At 37.1% G+C, this 20,764-nt stretch overlaps 1 protein-coding gene and 1 long non-coding RNA gene across 2 annotated transcripts; both read right to left on the bottom strand.

Annotated features, from left to right (window-relative positions):
* Positions 1-3,623: 3,623 nt before the first annotated feature.
* Positions 3,624-4,194, bottom strand: LOC138326734 (uncharacterized). Its single transcript, XR_011208950.1, has 3 exons — positions 4,149-4,194; positions 3,718-4,115; positions 3,624-3,684 (listed from the first exon to the last, which is right to left on the bottom strand). It is a non-coding gene; the product is annotated as an uncharacterized lncRNA (long non-coding RNA).
* A 1,806-nt stretch (positions 4,195-6,000) lies between these two features.
* Positions 6,001-18,967, bottom strand: LOC138327291 (uncharacterized). Its single transcript, XM_069273262.1, has 5 exons — positions 18,094-18,967; positions 11,614-11,709; positions 11,099-11,332; positions 10,144-10,300; positions 6,001-9,819 (listed from the first exon to the last, which is right to left on the bottom strand). The coding sequence occupies exons 1-5, from the start codon at positions 18,550-18,552 to the stop codon at positions 8,291-8,293; spliced, it is 2,475 nt and encodes an 824-aa protein (XP_069129363.1). The 5' UTR covers positions 18,553-18,967; the 3' UTR covers positions 6,001-8,290.
* Positions 18,968-20,764: the final 1,797 nt, after the last annotated feature.

Here is a 20,764-nt window from a genome sequence, read left to right as displayed (position 1 = left end):
ATCATTACTTGATTTGTACAATTCTTTGATTTAAACATTCTCTCTAAAATGCTCCCAAAAAAGGAGAAAGTTAAGACTATAAACAATGTTAACATCTACCTTCAATACAAGGTTGTATTATAGTCTATATATGGTCACAGTAATGTCAATACAAGCCAATCTAATCAAAATTAGACTTGTAATTCTTCTCCACTACAATGCTCTACGTTATGCTCCAATACAAGATCTAACAACTCCTCGTTCTGGGTCATCTCAGCATGACCCCATGGGTTAGCCAATTAGCGCCTCGCCTATGGAATCTTCTGTGTGGTTGATTCTCTCGGAAGAATCAAAGGCTAGCAGTACATCCTGAGGTTTCCGATTCTATGCCAGGGGTTATGCTGAGGTGACCCAGAATGAGGAGTTGTTACATCTTGTATTGGAGCATAACGTAGAGCATTGTAGTGGAGAAGAATTACAAGTCTAATTTTAATTAGATTACCATATAGTCAACACAAGATCACTATATAGTCAACACACGATCACCGTACACTCAACGTAAGGTCACCATACAGTCAACATAAGGACAAAATATATGTTACCATATAGTCAACACAAGGTCATCATATAGTCAATACAAGGTCATCATAAAGTCAAAATATAGGTCACCATAAGGTCAAGATATAGTCAACAAAAGGTCATATGAGGTATATGAGATCATCATATAGCCTATCAGGGACATATGAACACGTATACCTCCACAAGTCAGGGACATATGTACATGTATACCTCCACAAGTCAGGGACACATGTACATGTATACCTCCACAAGTCAGGGACATATGTACATGTATACCTCCACAAGTCAGGGACATATGTACATGTATACCTCCACAAGTCAGGGACAATGTACATGTATACCTCCACAAGTCAGGGACATATGTACATGTATACCTCCACAAGTCAGGGACATATGTACATGTATACCTCCACAAGTCAGGGACATATGTACATGTATACCTCCACAAGTCAGGGACATATGTACATGTATACCTCCACAAGTCAGGGACATATGTACATGTATACCTCCACAAGTCAGGGACATATGTACATGTATACCTCCACAAGTCAGGGACATATGTACATGTATACCTCCACAAGTCAGGGACATATGTACATGTATACCTCCACAAGTCAGGGACATATGTACATGTATACCTCCACAAGTCAGGGACATATGTACATGTATACCTCCACAAGTCAGGGACATATGTACATGTATACCTCCACAAGTCAGGGACATATGTACATGTATACCTCCACAAGTCAGGGACATATGTACATGTATACCTCCACAAGTCAGGGACATATGTACATGTATACCTCCACAAGTCAGGGACATATGTACATGTATACCTCCACAAGTCAGGGACATATGTACATGTATACCTCCACAAGTCAGGGACATATGTACATGTATACCTCCACAAGTCAGGGACATATGTACATGTATACCTCCACAAGTCAGGGACATATGTACATGTATACCTCCACAAGTCAGGGACATATGTACATGTATACCTCCACAAGTCAGGGACACATGTACATGTATACCTCCACAAGTCAGGGACATATGTACATGTATACCTCCACAAGTCAGGGACACATGTACATGTATACCTCCACAAGTCAGGGACATTGTACATGTATACCTCCACAAGTCAGGGACACATGTACATGTATACCTCCACAAGTCAGGGACACATGTACATGTATACCTCCACAAGTCAGGGACACATGTACATGTATACCTCCACAAGTCAGGGACATATGTACATGTATACCTCCACAAGTCAGGGACACATGTACATGTATACCTCCACAAGTCAGGGACACATGTACATGTATACCTCCACAAGTCAGGGACATATGTACATGTATACCTCCACAAGTCAGGGACACATGTACATGTATACCTCCACAAGTCAGGGACATATGTACATGTATACCTCCACAAGTCAGGGACATATGTACATGTATACCTCCACAAGTCAGGGACACATGTACATGTATACCTCCACAAGTCAGGGACATATGTACATGTATACCTCCACAAGTCAGGGACATATGTACATGTATCTCCACAAGTCAGGGACATAATGTATCCACATCGGACATATGTACAGTATACCTCCACAAGTCAGGGACATATGTACATGTATACCTCCACAAGTCAGGGACATATGTACATGTATACCTCCACAAGTCAGGGACATGTACATGTATACCTCCACAAGTCAGGGACATATGTACATGTATACCTCCACAAGTCAGGGACATATGTACATGTATACCTCCACAAGTCAGGGACATATGTACATGTATACCTCCACAAGTCAGGGACATATGTACATGTATACCTCCACAAGTCAGGGACATATGTACATGTATACCTCCACAAGTCAGGGACATATGTACATGTATACCTCCACAAGTCAGGGACATATGTACATGTATACCTCCACAGTCAGGGACATATGCAATCAGGGACATATGTACATGTATACCTCCACAAGTCAGGGACATATGTACATGTATACCTCCACAAGTCAGGGACATATGTACATGTATACCTCCACAAGTCAGGGACATATGTACATGTATACCTCCACAAGTCAGGGACATATGTACATGTATACCTCCACAAGTCAGGGACATATGTACATGTATACCTCCACAAGTCAGGGACATATGTACATGTATACCTCCACAAGTCAGGGACAATGTATGTATACTCCACAAGTGTATGTACATGTATACCTCCACAAGTCAGGGACATATGTACATGTATACCTCCACAAGTCAGGGACATATGTACATGTATACCTCCACAAGTCAGGGACATAGTACATGTATACCTCCACAAGTCAGGGACATATGTACATGTATACCTCCACAAGTCAGAGACATATGTACATGTATACCTCCACAAGTCAGGGACATATGTACATGTATACCTCCACAAGTCAGGGACACATGTACATGTATACCTCCACAAGTCAGGGACATATGTACATGTATACCTCCACAAGTCAGGGACACATGTACATGTATACCTCCACAAGTCAGGGACATTATGTACATGCATACCTCCACAAGTCAGGGACATATGTACATGTATACCTCCACAAGTCAGGGACATTATGTACATGCATACCTCCACAAGTCAGGGACACATGTACACGTATACCTCCACAAGTCAGGGACATATGTACATGTATACCTCCACAAGTCAGGGACATTATGTACATGCATACCTCCACAAGTCAGGGACACATGTACACGTATACCTCCACAAGTCAGGGACATATGTACATGTATACCTCCACAAGTCAGGGACACATGTACATGTATACCTCCACAAGTCAGGGACATTATGTACATGTATACCTCCACAAGTCAGGGACACATGTACATGTATACCTCCACAAGTCAGGGACATATGTACATGTATACCTCCACAAGTCAGGGACATTATGTACATGTATACCTCCACAAGTCAGGGACATATGTACATGTATACCTCCACAAGTCAGGGACATTGACATGTATACCTCCACAAGTCAGGACATATGTACATTCCACAAGTCAGGGACATATGTACATGTATACCTCCACAAGTCAGGGACATTATGTACATGTATACCTCCACAAGTCAGGGACACATGTACATGTATACCTCCACAAGTCAGGGACATTATGTACATGTATACCTCCACAAGTCAGGGACATATGTACATGTATACCTCCACAAGTCAGGGACATATGTACATGTATACCTCCACAAGTCAGGGACATTATGTACATGTATACCTCCACAAGTCAGGGACACATGTACATGTATACCTCCACAAGTCAGGGACATATGTACATGTATACCTCCACAAGTCAGGGACACATGTACATGTATACCTCCACAAGTCAGGGACATATGTACATGTATACCTCCACAAGTCAGGGACACATGTACATGTATACCTCCACAAGTCAGGGACACATGTACATGTATACCTCCACAAGTCAGGGACATATGTACATGTATACCTCCACAAGTCAGGGACACATGTACATGTATACCTCCACAAGTCAGGGACACATGTACATGTATACCTCCACAAGTCAGGGACATATGTACATGTATACCTCCACAAGTCAGGGACATATGTACATGTATACCTCCACAAGTCAGGGACAATGTACATGTATACCTCCACAAGTCAGGGACATATGTACATGTATACCTCCACAAGTCAGGGACATTATGTACATGTATACCTCCACAAGTCAGGGACATTATGTACATGTATACCTCCACAAGTCAGGACATTATGTACATGTATACCTCCACAAGTCAGGGACATATGTACATGTATACCTCCACAAGTCAGGGACATTATGTACATGTATACCTCCACAAGTCAGGGACATATGTACATGTATACCTCCACAAGTCAGGGACATTATGTACATGTATACCTCCACAAGTCAGGGACATATGTACATGTATACCTCCACAAGTCAGGGACATATGTACATGTATACCTCCACAAGTCAGGGACATTATGTACATGTATACCTCCACAAGTCAGGGACACATGTACATGTATACCTCCACAAGTCAGGGACACATGTACATGTATACCTCCACAAGTCAGGGACATATGTACATGTATACCTCCACAAGTCAGGAACACATGTACATGTATACCTCCACAAGTCAGGGACATATGTACATGTATACCTCCACAAGTCAGGGACACATGTACATGTATACCTCCACAAGTCAGGGACATATGTATATGTATACCTCCACAAGTCAGGGACACATGTACATGTATACCTCCACAAGTCAGGGACACATGTACATGTATACCTCCACAAGTCAGGGACACATGTACATGTATACCTCCACAAGTCAGGGACATATGTACATGTATACCTCCACAAGTCAGGGACATATGTACATGTATACCTCCAAAAGATGACATCATAGCCATGTTTTAAGTACATGTATACCTCCACAAGTCTGGGACATATGTACATGTATACCTCCACAAGTCTGCATAACCACTAAATAATATATCCAAGTTCATCAAAGTTTAACCATAAAGTTAATACAGGTCATTGTCCATATAATAATAGTTAAAATGAGGTCGCCTTAGTCATATAGTCAAAACAAGGTCATACTATAGGTCAACAATGGTGTTACTTTTATTCAAACATTGATTTATACAGTCATCTGAGTATATACAGGTCAACACATTAGGGTCAAGGAAGTCTACATTTCTACACTTCACAAGGTCACCTCAAACTAGGTCACCACAAACAAGGTCACCTCAAACTAGGTCACTACAAACATGGTTACCTCAAACTAGGTCACCACAAACAAGAAAAGCACTCATGTGGAAATAGAAAACATTCCACATAGATTGTCAGAATTCACCGGGTAATAAATGACACATACCAGAGTCGGATCTATACACTCCTCTGGAAATTATCTATAGAACTATAATCTAATACTGTCTATAGATTTATATTGTCTATACATCTAAACTGATTTTTATACTGATATCTGTATACTGCCTATAGATCTATACTGATATCTATATGTCTATAGATCTATACTGATAGCTATATGTATGTAGATCTAAACTGATTTTTACACTGATATCTGTATACTGCCTATAGATCTATACTGATATCTATATGTCTATAGATCTATACTGATATCTATATGTCTGTAGATCTAAACTGATTTTTATACTGATATCTGTATACTGCCTATATATCTATACTGATATCTATATGTCTATAGATCTATACTGATATCTATATGTATGTAGATCTAAACTGATTTTTACACTGATATCTGTATACTGCCTATAATCTATACGATATCTATAGTCTATAGATCTATACTATATCTATATGTATCAACTGATATACTGATGATATACTATACTGATATCTATATGTCTATAGATCTATACTGATATCTATATGTATGTAGATCTAAACTGATTTTTACACTGATATCTGTATACTGCCTATAGATCTATATAGATATCTATATGTCTATAGATCTATACTGATATCTATATGTCTATAGATCTATCCTGATATCTATATGTCTGTAGATCTAAACTGATTTTTATACTGATATCTGTATACTGCCTATAGATCTATACTGATATCTATATGTCTATAGATCTATACTGATATCTATATGTCTGTAGATCTATACTGATTTTTATACTGATATCTATATACTGCCTATAGATCTATACTGATATCTGTATACTGTCTATAGATCTATACTGATATCTATATGTCTATAGATCTATACTGATATCTGTATGTCTATAGATCTATACTGATATCTATATGACTGTAGATCTAAACTGATTTTTATACTGATATCTGTATACTGCCTATAGATCTATACTGATATCTATATGTCTATAGATCTATACTGATATCTATATGTCTGTAGATCTATACTGATTTTTATACTGATATCTATATACTGCCTATAGATCTATACTGATATCTGTATATTGTCTATATATCTATACTGATATCTATATACTGTCTATAGATCTATACTGATATCTGTATACTGTCTATATATCTATACTGATATCTATATACTATCTATAGATCTATACTGATATCTGTAAACTGACAAGATATATACTGATATCTGTAAACTGATAATAGATCTATACTAATATCTATACTGCCTATAGATCTATACTGATATCTATATACTATCTATAGATCTACACTGATTTCTGTATACTGTCTATAGATCTATACTGATATCAGTATACTGTCTAGAGATATATACTGATATCTGTAAACTGACAATAGATCTATACTGATATCTATCTACTGTCTATAGATCTATACTGATATCTATACTGCCTATAGATCTATACTGATATCTGTAAACTGACAATAGATCTATACTGATATCTATCTACTATCTATAGATCTAGACTGATATCTATCTACTATCTATAGATCTAGACTGATTTGTGTATACTGTCTATAGATCTATACTGATATTTGTATACTGTCTATAGTTCTATACTGATATCTGTATACTGTCTATAGATCTATACTGATATCTGTATACTGCCTATAGATCTATACTGATATCTATATACTAGCTATAGATCTATACTGATATCTGTTTTTATACTTTCAATAGATCTATACTGATATCTGTATACAGTCTATATATCTATACTGATATCTATATACTATCTATAGATACATACTGATATCTATATAGTATCTATAGATGTACATGTATACTGATATATGTATACTTTCTATAGATCTATACTGATATTTATATACTATCTATAGATCTATACTGATATATATATACTGTCTATAGATTTATATTGATATCTATAGACTATCTATAGATCTATACTGATATCTATATACTGTCTATAGATATATACCGATATTTGTATACTGTCTATAGATCTATACTGATATCTATATTCTGTCTATAGATCTATACTGATTTCTGTATCCTGTCTATAGATCTATACTGATATTTATATATTGTCTATAGATCTATAACTGATATCTGTACATCTATAACTGATATCTGTACATTGGCTATATTTTGGATGGTAAGCTCTCGTCAAGCCTCATGCTGACTAGCTAAAATCTTTCTTCTAGTTACAAGGTTCCATTTCTATTTGACAGACCTATTTCAGATGTCATAAATGCAAGATTATTCCATTATACTTTGAATTCTTCAGAAGTGAAATACAATATAGCAATTAAGATAAGCTACATATTGTCAAATTACCGGTATACATATCCTTGGATTAAATCGCAAATCAATACTGCCAATGTTTAATACCTCTTACATAAATAATTAAAAATATAAATTTGAAAATGTGATCAGGACAACAACAAAAATACTTTAACCCTCAAAACCTTTTTCAAGAGTTAAGGATGTCTGACATTTTTCCAAGAAACATTTCAACTGTCATATAATAACTGTTTGAAAATAAATTAACAATTTGTAACACATGAATTTATCTTCTTCTAAACATTATTTTTGTAAATACATGTATCCCTTTTTTATTTATCTTTCTCTGGCATTTAAAAGTGTGCCTTTATGTATGTTGCTCTTGGGTTTTACTTTGCATTTGTAGGTAACTGATCACTTTTTTTGGTATCTTGCTCTTGGGTTTTACTATTCATTTGTAGGTAACTTATCACTTTTTTGGTATCTTGCTCTTGGGTTTTACTGTGCGTCTGTAGGTAACTGATCTAGGAGGGGATCCAGTCCTTGAAGGCGAAAAATCCCTTGAGGAAAGTTTAGGCAGTCCTTCCCCGAAGTTTGTGGCTCCTCCTTGTGTAACTGGTCTAGTGCTTTCCTCTGGATACCCAGTAGACAGTATCGGGGCACTAGATCGTCTGGTGATCTGAAGGGATGTGTCACTGGAACATGATACTGCAGCAGAGTCTCCAGACGCAGTGGGTAAAGAGGGTGCTGACGTGGTCATCAGTGCTGCACTCACAACTGGCTTAAACACGTTTTGGTTACCAGAGAAAGTAAACCCACTCGGTATTTTGGGTTTCACACCAAATGTCAAAGTTGTCACGTTGGGGGTGTCTGTTTTTGATCCTGACACTCCACATGCTGATGATCTGGACAAATTGTCTCCCTTTAATGGGATGTTGGACTGTGAACTGAAGTTGATGTTAGATGAGCGAGACTGACTTGCCGGCTGTTCTGTGGTGCTGGTAGTAGGTGGGCAGTATGGTGGTAAACTCTGACCAAGAGAAACTCGAAAGGAAATAGCTCCACTTCCTGAACTTGAGCTTGATGGATTTGAAGTTCCTTGGAAAACTGGAAATTTTACTTCGAAAGGTGTATTTGAACTGATGGAAGGAGAAATAACTGCTGGCTGAAAAGTCTGTGTATCTGCCAGGGGGAGTTTGTCGAGTCCAGAAGTGACTGTTGATACACTACTGGGTGTATCACTGTTGACCGACACTGATATACTACTCGCCATAGAAGAGGAGGTTTCCGCGACGACTTCCATCGGCTGTTCCTGTGACACCACAATGTTTGGTTTTCCCGTTAAAGATTTCCTCGGTATGAAATCTGAGGTGGTTATTGTTGGGTACTTCCTGTTGCTCTCTGCTGATCTGGCCCCACCACAACCTGTACCGTTTTGGTCTGTAACACTTTCAAATTTGAAAGTAGAACTTGTACTGACAGGTTTGCCAGACAAAGCTGTTTGTGTAGTAGAGACAGGCCGCTGTGTCGTCATAGTTACACTTGTAGGGGCTCTAACCACGTTAGTAGCTCCTCCGTTCCCCGACACAGACAGACTGAAACGTTTCGGTCCTGCTCCAGCCGGGATACACACATCCACACTACCGTCAGAGCGTCTAGAATTTGGCACACTGAATAACATACTGGCACTAGAAGTGTCTGTCTTTGTAGCAGTACTACACTGAGGTGGGGCAAACGTTTCCTCGGATTGTTTAAAGAAAGATTCCAATCCTGGGACAACAGGTAACTTAGCCATTTCTGGGGAAAATCTCTTGGCAGCATCTTGTTTGGCAAATTTTGTATCAAATCCAGGAACTATGGGAGTTTTAGTCAGTTCTGACATCTCTCTCTCGCCACTGCTGCCACGACTTGAGAATCCCATCGCTCCAGGTTCTGACTGGCTTAGTACTGGCATTTGTAAGGGCACCAGGGGCCTCAAAGGCTTTGTTCCGTCTCCACCTATCAAAGTAGAAAGTGTCATCTGTGATAGCAACAGACTGTGGAATAACTGTCAAGCTTTTCTGTGGTACATTTTTAGCCTACACACAAATTTGTTTCAGAAAATTTCAGATACACAGAACTGATCATGAGTGATCATACTTTCTCTTTGAGCCATATGCAGGGATTAATTTGGAGAGCTTTTGACCACTGGCCACTACTTCTCAAAGATAACTCAGATGATTCAGGAAACTTCTTTGATAGTGATTATTAAGAAATGTCAAACTCTAAAATTTATCTCAAAATGATGATCCCTGTATGAGGATATGGAGGCTATATACAAACCTGTTTTCTGCCACATGAGATCAGAGATGCTGCGCTCCACATCACATTTCTGTAGTGACCAGGCGGGCATGTCTACAGATGGCATATCATTGGACGAAAACCAGGCAAGGTCAAAACATAACAGACTGTTCAACTGCTTCTCAGAGTCCTGCATCAACTACAAATACAAAGAAAAACCTATAAAACAAGAGATCCTTGGCACCACCAAATAATGATCTATGTCACACACTAGAAAAGGGGATCTTTTCTCTGCTTTTCTTCCCCCCCTCCTTCCATCTTTCTTAGATATACATATGTATCCCAGGCTGACCTTGACCCTATATATTTCATCCTTTATTATATTACTTGATATGTATGAATGGTATATCTGAAACTGACCTTGATCCTAAGAATTTTTAATTAAAATTCAAGTTAGATTTGACCCCAGTATTGTTAATATTTGTAGATGTAGCTAAAAGTAAGTTATATCAAGGAATGTTAATTTTGATTTCTTAATAATTTTTGTACAGCAGTTGTTAAGTCGATGCTTGTAAACATGCCTTCATTTTAAACTGGTGGCCTTAGAAGTTACAATCGTTGCCAAACAGAAGTCGGAAAGTTCATGACTCATTCTCGGAAGAGTTCCGAAAGACTTTACGTAGTTACGGTAGTCACAAGGTGTTCTCAACAATGACTTTACTATGTCAGCTAACTTTGGTTTGTTTGAAAAGTAGGACCCACTTAGCCATGTTCAATATTTATTTTGATTTTTAACAAAAAATTCTGAGTCATTATTGTCCATCTGTCATATCTCTGCATGACTTAAAACAGTTGGGTTTTTTTTCAATTTTTTTTCAAATTTTTTTTTCTTCTAAATCACGAAAAAAATCAGACAGATACTTGGGATTATAAGCCATCAATACCTGTATTCTGCAAAGTAATGTAATAGTAATACAAAATATGATATGTGACTTACCTTGATTCTAAGACTTAAATCCTTAGTACCCTTAACCATGCTAAGCTTTTTGAAATGTTCCTGTATGGTCGTCTGTAGGTTCTTGTACCGTCTGAGGTGATCCTCAACAGGGCGACGGATGCCCTGGATGTCGTTACCAAGGAGACGGGTTAGCTCCTCCTGGCGACTGTTGAGAAGAGAAACAAGGGAGGCAATCTCCAACTCCAGTTGTCTCTCCACTTTCTTCTGGTTCTCCTTACAAGTTAGAAGTGTGATGTAAATAATTAGTATGCGGCGTTATTGAGATAAAAAATACATGAAAATAGAAACAAAAAATATTTCACCATTTTAAACTTCCCAAAGAACATTTCTATATGAGAAATGTTTGTGTAAGAGATAATTTTAGAAAATACTCCTTTTATTTTTCATTTTTCAAACTGAATGATTTCATCAAATGGTTGTACTGTACTACAATAAAATAACAGACTTAAAAGTAACTGAATGGCTATTTACAATCACTTTTAGTGTACACTTACATCAATGCCCCGTACAATGTCCTCTAAAAGCTGTACACGATCGTTAAGGGGGATCACTTTCTTTTTCACTTCAGTCAGTTTGCTGGAAATGGTGGCCTACAACAGATCAGAGATTAACAATATGCTCAGAATTCTAGTCGGTGATGGAGGAGTTTTATATATAATCAATAGTCCATGACAGAAGGCATTGCATTCTTACTAATAATAACAAGAGGCCCAGAGGGCCTGTATCATTCACCTGGTTTTTTTTTTTTAGTAATTCTGTTATTTAGTAATTAGTGATTAAAAAATTACAAAGACTCTTAGTCTTACAATTAGAAAAATAACAAAATTGACCCCACAATTTGTTTAATTTTGAATCCCAACCATATAATGATGCAATAGCTATAGATACCATACGAATATGCTATCTAATACATAGTTACAGAGAGGAAGTCATTTATATGAAAAAAGTGGCCTAATTAACCTTCTTGTCCTCGCGCCTAAAGCCCCAGGGGGTCAGCCCCATATCATTTGTACAATTTTGAACCCCACCCTATAAAGATGCAACCATTGCATTATGAGTGCTCTCAACATGCTCAGTTGCAGAGAAGAAATTGTTTATATGGAAATAGCCAAATTGACCCCTGTTGACTGCGCCCCTCAGGCCCCCCAGAGGTCAGCCCCATCATTTGTATAATTTTGAATCCCCACTCTATAAGGATGCTACGGTACCATTGCATAATGGTTGCTATGCCATGCTTAGTTTCAGAGAAGAAGTCGTTTTTATGGAAATAGCCAAATTGACCACTTTTGACCCCGCCCCTCAGGCCCCTGAGGGGTCATCCTCATCATTTATACAATTTTCAGTCAGTTCATCCATAAGGATGCTACCAGTCAAATTTTGTTGAAATCCGACCAGCGGTTTTGGAGAAGAAGTCAATTGTTGATGGACAGACAGACGACGGACGCCACGGTCATGGCATAAGCTCACCTTTGTCCTTCGGACCAGGTGAGCTAAAAATACTTGTCATATTTATACATCTTATTACATTACAATATATAAGTATGTTCAAACAGACAAACACTAAAATTAACTTGAAATAAGTCTAACACTTATAAATATATTTACACATCACTTATATATTTATACATGAACCAAACCAGCATTCCTTTTATTTAGTATAAACAGCATGAAGTACTTATTTGACTACCTCAGTACCAGTATGCTATAGTAAGGTAGCTAGCACTTTAAATTTTCAGTATCACAGGAGACAAAGGCTGCAAATTACATCTTTCAATGCATTGCATGCACACTACATTTACACTAAGTGGAATTAAATAAGGCTAACATATATGATGTCTGGTCTTTTTGTTAACCTTTGTACATAAGCCATGCCATCAATTTGAACAGAAATACCACACACACTTGTCAATGTTTATAAGATGGTCACATCCGCCTATCGGAAGTGACCTTAAACTATACATAATAAGATACTTGTGCCCTTATAAAATCACACTAATTTTGTGGTTAAATGTTGTTCTGTGTCCTCATAATGGGGTCAGCAAATACTGTTACTGAAAGCTGTCCAGAACATCAAACATGGACACTCTACAGTACTTATTATATCATACAGAGCTTTTACTAATGGAGAACAGCAACCACTATATCTGATCACAAAATCCCGATTTTTCTTCTATACAGTTTTATACATGTACATTTGGTAGTAGACTAAAGGTTACACATTGTGCACACAGTGTGAACTATGAGTGGACACGGAGTGCACGAGGTTTAGACTACAGGTAGACACGGAGTGCACGGGGTTTAGACTACAGGTAGACACGGAGTGCACAAGATTTAGACTACAGGTAGACACGGAGTGCACTACGTGTGAACACGGTGTCCCATACAGGTGGACATCGTGTCCAGGTAAAATATCCACTACAGACAGACTAGATGATGTGCCACAGAAATATGAGAAAATATGTATTGATTCTGCAGTCTATATGGACTTTGACAGATAGAAATAGTTATTGCGATCAGAAACATAATATTTATTGCAACATAAAAATTGCCGTTAATTACTGGAAATCATTCGTAGTGTAATGTTTATTTGAATAGATACATATAAAGTAAAATGTATCAACATATATTATGATACAATTTAATTAATACATAAGGACGTTAATTATAGAATTTATAAAAGCAAAATAACTGCGTTGCAAATTAACTGCGTACGGTAAACCACATACTAGTTATGTTTCATCAATGGATAGTTCCCAGTAAAAACTATTTTTCTTAGCTAGTGATAAGTAGTTTAAAGATGAAATTCTTTTTCATACGCATAAAGTGATGAACCTTGCGTGGAGTAGGATTTTTAGTATAAGCAAATCGTCGCCAAAGAGATATTTTGATCGGCAAATTATTTTGATTAAAAATAATATATAGATGGACATAAGAAAAGCAAGGACATATAAACATAAACAAATAAAATTCTTCATAAAATGTTGAACTATGTATGTATGGAATATAGTTTTCTAAACGGCAAGGTGCGCGAAATAGTTTGTATAATACGTATACATTTGCTACATGGAACCTGTCACGTCGCAAAGCATTGGAAAAATGAGAAATCGTCCATAGACGTTAAAAATCGGCATTAGAAATTACACTTTATTACACTCAACCGATTGAGGAACCTGTAAGCACTGGCTTAAGAAAGCAAAAATTTATCATCGGGCATGTGGCTGCTCGTGAGCATCAACACTGTTCAAAGGACCGATCGCTAAAATGTAGGTCACATGTCTGATAACAAATCAAACAGACAGAATCAAAATAAATCCAACTTCTACCCATTTAAACTGTAGATTCATAGTTGTTGATTAGATTCTGAATTTGTCATAATTATTTTAATTCTAGAAACCTTGATAATTTGACAATATCCTATTCTGACCTTCTTTTACAAACCGCGTGAGTTATATGATAACAATTAATGTATGATCCATACATGTAGTAAATTGTTCACTTAAATTTGCCTGCTCGAAAGGTAGACCCCTAGGCTAGGACTGCAGTTGCCATGGTCACTTGGGCTTCATACTGTTCCATCAACCACACGGGTATGATAATCTAAATTACCTAACATTGGTCAGAGTTTGGCCAGGGGCCTGGGGCCTTCTTTGGGCACCCTTCAATATGTTCAGTCAAGTGTATCACAGACTAACAACACCTGTATACATGTAGTACCTTATCCCAACCCCAGGAGGTCCATTTATAGCATGCTGTACTTAGGTGGCAGCCTCTCTTCATACATACATATGTACATTGTACTCATCACACAAATACGTACAGTTATACAACAATGCTAGTCAATAGGGATATGTGTTTTAACTGGTAGTGCATTTTAATTTATTTGATAATGAAGCTTTATAAATTAAAATTAAAAATAATCTAAATACCAAGTGTATAGTTAAAGATGCTCCACCGCTGACAAATGGTATTTTTTCACAATCAAAAACAGGAGCAGACGATTTAGTATTTTTCTTCTGTTACAAAAGTTACTTACTTTACACCATTACCACCATTGAAAAGTTTGAGCTTCTAATTTTACTTCAAGTACAAAATATGAAAAATAATTAATTGCATCCCGAAAAAATTCCTTGGCACTATATTCTATATGAAATGAAGTACTGATTGCGCATGTACCAAAGGCGAAATAAATTATTTTATATTATTTTTTGTGTTAATTAGGCATATATATATACGATTAAATACAAATTATTGTTCGAATGATGAATATCATTTATGCTCTGTCGGCGGTGGAGCATCTTTAACTAAAACATTTATTTCAAGATTATTGGAATCATCATATTTCATCCAATATCTTTTCATTTATTTAATTTTTTTTACACTGGCTTTTTACATATATCAGAAACCTGATTACCATGACTATGTATATAAAATACCATATTACAATGTTGAATAAGTACCTAACCTACATTAATTTTGATTATAATATATACATGTATTATTGGTAAATTCAAGGTTGTGACAGACATGCATGATTTAAGCATTGTACAGCTACCGTCAGCTCCACTTCACGGCTGCCTGTCATGACAATAATTGAGGTGTATTCAGCATCGCTTACGTATACCTCATCCCTCATCCCAATCTACACCCCCCCCCCCGGAAACCGGTGTACATGTTTACCCAGGCTCTACAACAAGCATGTTCATGTATCTAATAAGAATGGTACTTTTGTGTTTCAAACTCATGAACCTACAGTACCCGAAGGGTGATTTGGGAGTAAATAGCTCCGCGAGTGAAAAATCGCTTGAGCTTTCGCTTAGAATTTGAGCGGGATCGCGGCGGGGTTGGAGCGGGATCGCGGCGGGACGGGAGGAAGATCCATCGCTCACAGAGCGGATCCGTCCGCTGTCCTCCCGCTCGTAGAGCGAGTTCCCCCGCTCGTTCGTAGAGCGGATTCGCCCACTCATGGAGCGAGACCGCTCGCCCTCAGAGCGGATTTGCCTGCCGATCATATCGCTCTCGGAGCGGGAAAAGTTACCAGTACGTCTTTAAAGCAGTTTCGAAAAGTCATGGTATGGTAAGTCTTATACAATGTATACCATTTTCGTTTTACATATTCATAATCTATTTTAACAAAATGGAAAAGAATCGACAACAAGACTTTATATGCACATAAATGAATGGTTTACTGGAAGATGTTAAAATTACGCTGAATTTTCACGGTAAGTACAAATTCCTTTTGTAGTATTTTGTAGTTGAATAAGGTCATTGTGACATTTATTTGGAACAGACATATACAAGTACAGAGTGAAATATCGGGAAATTATATTATCTATTATACAAGACAACGATTCCGGAAGAATAAAAGAGTCTTTACTCTTACATCCATACCATGTACGTTTCAATTACGTAAGTGTAATTTAACAACGTGAAGTTATCGCGGAGACTTTCATGTACTTTGTATAGTTGCATTGCCAACCGTATACCAGGGTCAAGGATTCTGTTGTTTGGATTACACATGTCCCTGTTGATAAACATCGTTGACTGTCATTATGTAAAATGACATTTTTAAAAACAAGCTATAATTTTCAAATATAAAGCAGAATAAGATACTCGGAAAAAATCTATAAATAGTCTTAAATCTGACATGGATTCCAAACGTACATTGGTGAAATTACTCAATGATCAATAATTATGTGTACTACTTGGTACGCTTTATATTTTCTAATAAAACTAAATAGATATATGCACAACAATCTGCATCTTGATTTAAACCCTTTTACAATGTTGTCACGTATACTAAAAAAATATTGTATTATATAGTTATATATACTGTACATTAAATTGTAGATGTTGTAATTAAAAAAAAAATAAACACTTAAAAATTATAATTATGTATTATTTCAAATTGAAGAACTTATTCTTCCCCGATCCCTAACTGTAACACATCACCTTGTCTGTCTAGGTCTCAATGTACCTGGACACGATGTCCACCTGTAGTGGACACTGTGTTCACACGTAGTGCACTCCGTGTCTACCTGTAGTCTAAACCTCGTGCACTCCGTGTCTACCTGTAGTCTAAACGTAGTGCACTCCGTGTGCACAAGGGTGTAACTTTTAGTCTACTACCAACTGTACATGTATCCTCCCCAGTATATTAACAATATGTATATAATTCCACTGCTTGCTTCAGTCCATCAAACAATATATTATTACTTGCAGTAATTATTATAACTGGTGAAGGAATGGGAAAATGTATGTGCAACAACCACTGGATCTGGAACTTATAGCAATTTGTGAATTACATATATATGCATTTGCTGATTTAGTTAAGCTACTGCCTATAGTAAAGGTCATAGTTCAAACCCTGTCATTGATATCATTTTATCATTAATTTAACAATTAACCCATGTAAGCTTTTTGCAACACTTAATTAATTAATATATTTCTCTAATCGGCAGCATAAGACTGCTGTATGATCTACATCCCTGGAATTTATAACTCATGATGTAACATGACAAAAGTATTGTACATGTACGTCATGTACATTACATGTACCTGGCCTAGCTATTTATTTTTTTATTACCAGAAAGACGAAACACAGAAAAAACGTGTTATATGTAATGATCATATTCATAGTTATATAACGTTAACATTGAATGACATGAAGAATATCAATTAGCCATCGATCTTTTATTTTCAATTGTATCCATATTACAGATGTCTGTTTTAATCTGCAATCTGATTATAGCCATCATGCAAAATGACAGCATTAGACATAAATTATTCATTAAGTGATTATGCTGAAATCTTACAATTGTACCAAGCCTATAATGATGTACAGTACAGTTGTACACATGCAAATAAATCATGCTTTACAAGTGTCAATTATTGTACTGAGTCAAGTGTATACATCCACATATACTTTTGGTATATAACTTGTTATATATGAAATATCTCAAAGCCCAAATATTCACCTGAAGAAATGAAGCATGTTCCTTAATTGGGGCACAGCGATGAGACATCTTTGATCCCTTATCTGTGCAGCAGTTACATTCTTTACACACAGCAAAATCACAGGTCATACAATAGAGTGTCATTGGATGATTATGCAATTTGCATGTAACTTCTGTGATATCCAAATCCGTGTTCCACGACGCTTCGCTGTAAGGCATCGCTCCCTTGGATTTGTAATGGGAGATGATGTTCTCCAGTGTAAGGTTTCCTGGTAATCCATCAAGTCCATTATCCAAGGACCAATGTCTCTGACACAGAGGACAGTCAATATTGACTCCAGGTGGGCGTCTCAGACGGTAATTTTGTCTAGCATTGATAATCCCTTCCAGACATTTCTTACAGAAATTATGACTGCAAGGCAGCATAAGAGGACTGTCAAAAAATTCCAAACAAATTCCGCACGTTAATTCTCCTTCCATATTTACAATTTGGGAATAAGTTTGTGAACACTAGGCAGTTATTTCATCCTGCTTACAAAACGTCCCCTTTGTGGATCACAATATAACAATAAATATCCAAATAAACACAGTATTTTGATTTCCATCTTAGTGTAGTCTAAGACATCGTCAAATTTTGACGCAAGATTTCTTGGTAATGCGATTAAGATGGATTTCATTAAATCAACGAATATAATGCATTGTTGCTATGCATTTGAAGCTATACACATTATCATTAAACCTCTGTCTTACAATTGTCGATGCAGGAAATATTAAGTTGCGGTTTGCTCGGTCAACAGTTTTCGTTTTCGTTCTTGTGATCTATGTATTTAGCAAGCTTGTAGCTCAATCATGAAGTCTGCGTTATAATCAAGCGTTTGAGGCGATTGCATTTTATTATAGTAATAGTTTTAACCGACTACGGAGACAAATAAAATATCCGGATATCATCAGTAAAATATGAAGACAACAAATCTGTTTTGAATATAGGAATGCGTTTATACTTTATAGTAACATTTTCTTACACCATTTGCACTTTTTGGTTTCAAGACAACCAGGATTTTCAACAAAAGCAACAACAACTAAAGTGTTGTAGTGGAAAAGATATTACCTTCTGACTGAAAAGTCAGTCAGAAGTAGCGGAAAAGATACAAGACATTACCTTCTGACTGAAAAGTCAGTCAGAAGGTGATATCTTTTCCTCTTTTCCGCTACAACAGTAGCAGTGGCGTAGGAAGATGAAACGTAATAGGGGGGGGGGGAGGGGGGGGCGCAAAGGTCCTCAATATTTTGTAACCCTCAATATTTTGTAACCCCCCCCCCCTCCCGCCGCACCTACAGGAGGAGATTAATTCAACTCCAAACCATATATGCTTTATGCACATTTTTTCATTTATCATTAAATTTAATCCTTGTACACATTTATAGACAGTGGGGTCGCTAAAAGGAAATTTACGAATACGCAAATTTGCCAAATTAGCGTGTGAGCGCCGAAGGCGCGGGATTATGGTGTTTTAGGGGTCTGAGGGTGACATCCTCGATACTCCAGGGGTTCCGATCACTTACGATCTCTACACCCCTGGACTATCTCATAGTGAAATTGAAGGCAGCTCAGCTGAAAATATTTGACCAATCACAGACCAGCAAAGATTTCCTTTGAAGACTACAGAGAGAGCGACGCCCAATTTCAAAGCCACATAGTCAACCACAGTGTACCGTTATACGGCTCTTTTGATGTACATCAAAGGACTAAATTACCTGTTCTGTTATGTTGCCTCCAGTTTTACGATGAGATAGTCCAGGGGTGTAGAGATCGTAAGTGATCGGAACTCCTGGAGTATCGAGGATGGGGGTCTGAGGGTGACCCCCATAGGCCATGGGCTAGGAGGGTCCCACATGCACCCCCCCAAACCTCCGAACCTATATTTTTCTTAACCCATATGACCCACTGATCACAAATCAAAATGTTAACATTGCATAAAGTGGGATGAACTTCCGGTTATGACGTCATCAAGATGGCCGCCATCTCAAATTTCACTAAAAAAGGAAAAATGTTCATAACATTGACATTTTTTAACTGAAGTAGACAAATGAGGTATCAAAATGACCACAATAGAACAACAAATACATATCAGGACCAAATCATCCAATATATGTAGCAATTTGTACGTAGGAAATGAAAAAATAAGATTTTAAGCTCAAAAATGGTAATTTTTCAGCAAATTTTTCATATTTGTCTTCATGCAGCAAAAATGTTTCCCAACAATTATTATTGATCGTAATCAGTTATTTGATCTCTTGTCAATCAGTAAAAACAACAACAAAATATATAGAAATGCAAAAGATAATTATTGTTATACCATCATTTGGTTTACAAAGCATTACCGTTTGCGTATACAGGTCATATGATAGTGTATTTTTCCCAAACCGCCGAGACTACGGTTTCCTGGTGTCTTAGAATTTCCTGAATATAATAGTGGCTATTGAAAATTTAAATCTTAACAAAAAATTTTGGGTTGGCTGAATATCTAAGTGGGACTTCAAAATATTTCACTTTCATGTTCGAAATGTTGTACACTAGTAGCATCTCAAACTGAATTATTACAGCTAAATGCCAACTAATAGCTATATGGTATCAAATTAAAACTGAAGTAATTCTGTCATACCGTAAATACCATGACACTTTCCGAAACGT

The sequence above is a fragment of the Argopecten irradians genome, chromosome 7, assembly GCF_041381155.1.
Source record: "Argopecten irradians isolate NY chromosome 7, Ai_NY, whole genome shotgun sequence".
NCBI classification, from domain to species: domain Eukaryota; kingdom Metazoa; phylum Mollusca; class Bivalvia; order Pectinida; family Pectinidae; genus Argopecten; species Argopecten irradians.
This window is presented reverse-complemented; position numbering and strand designations above follow the sequence as displayed.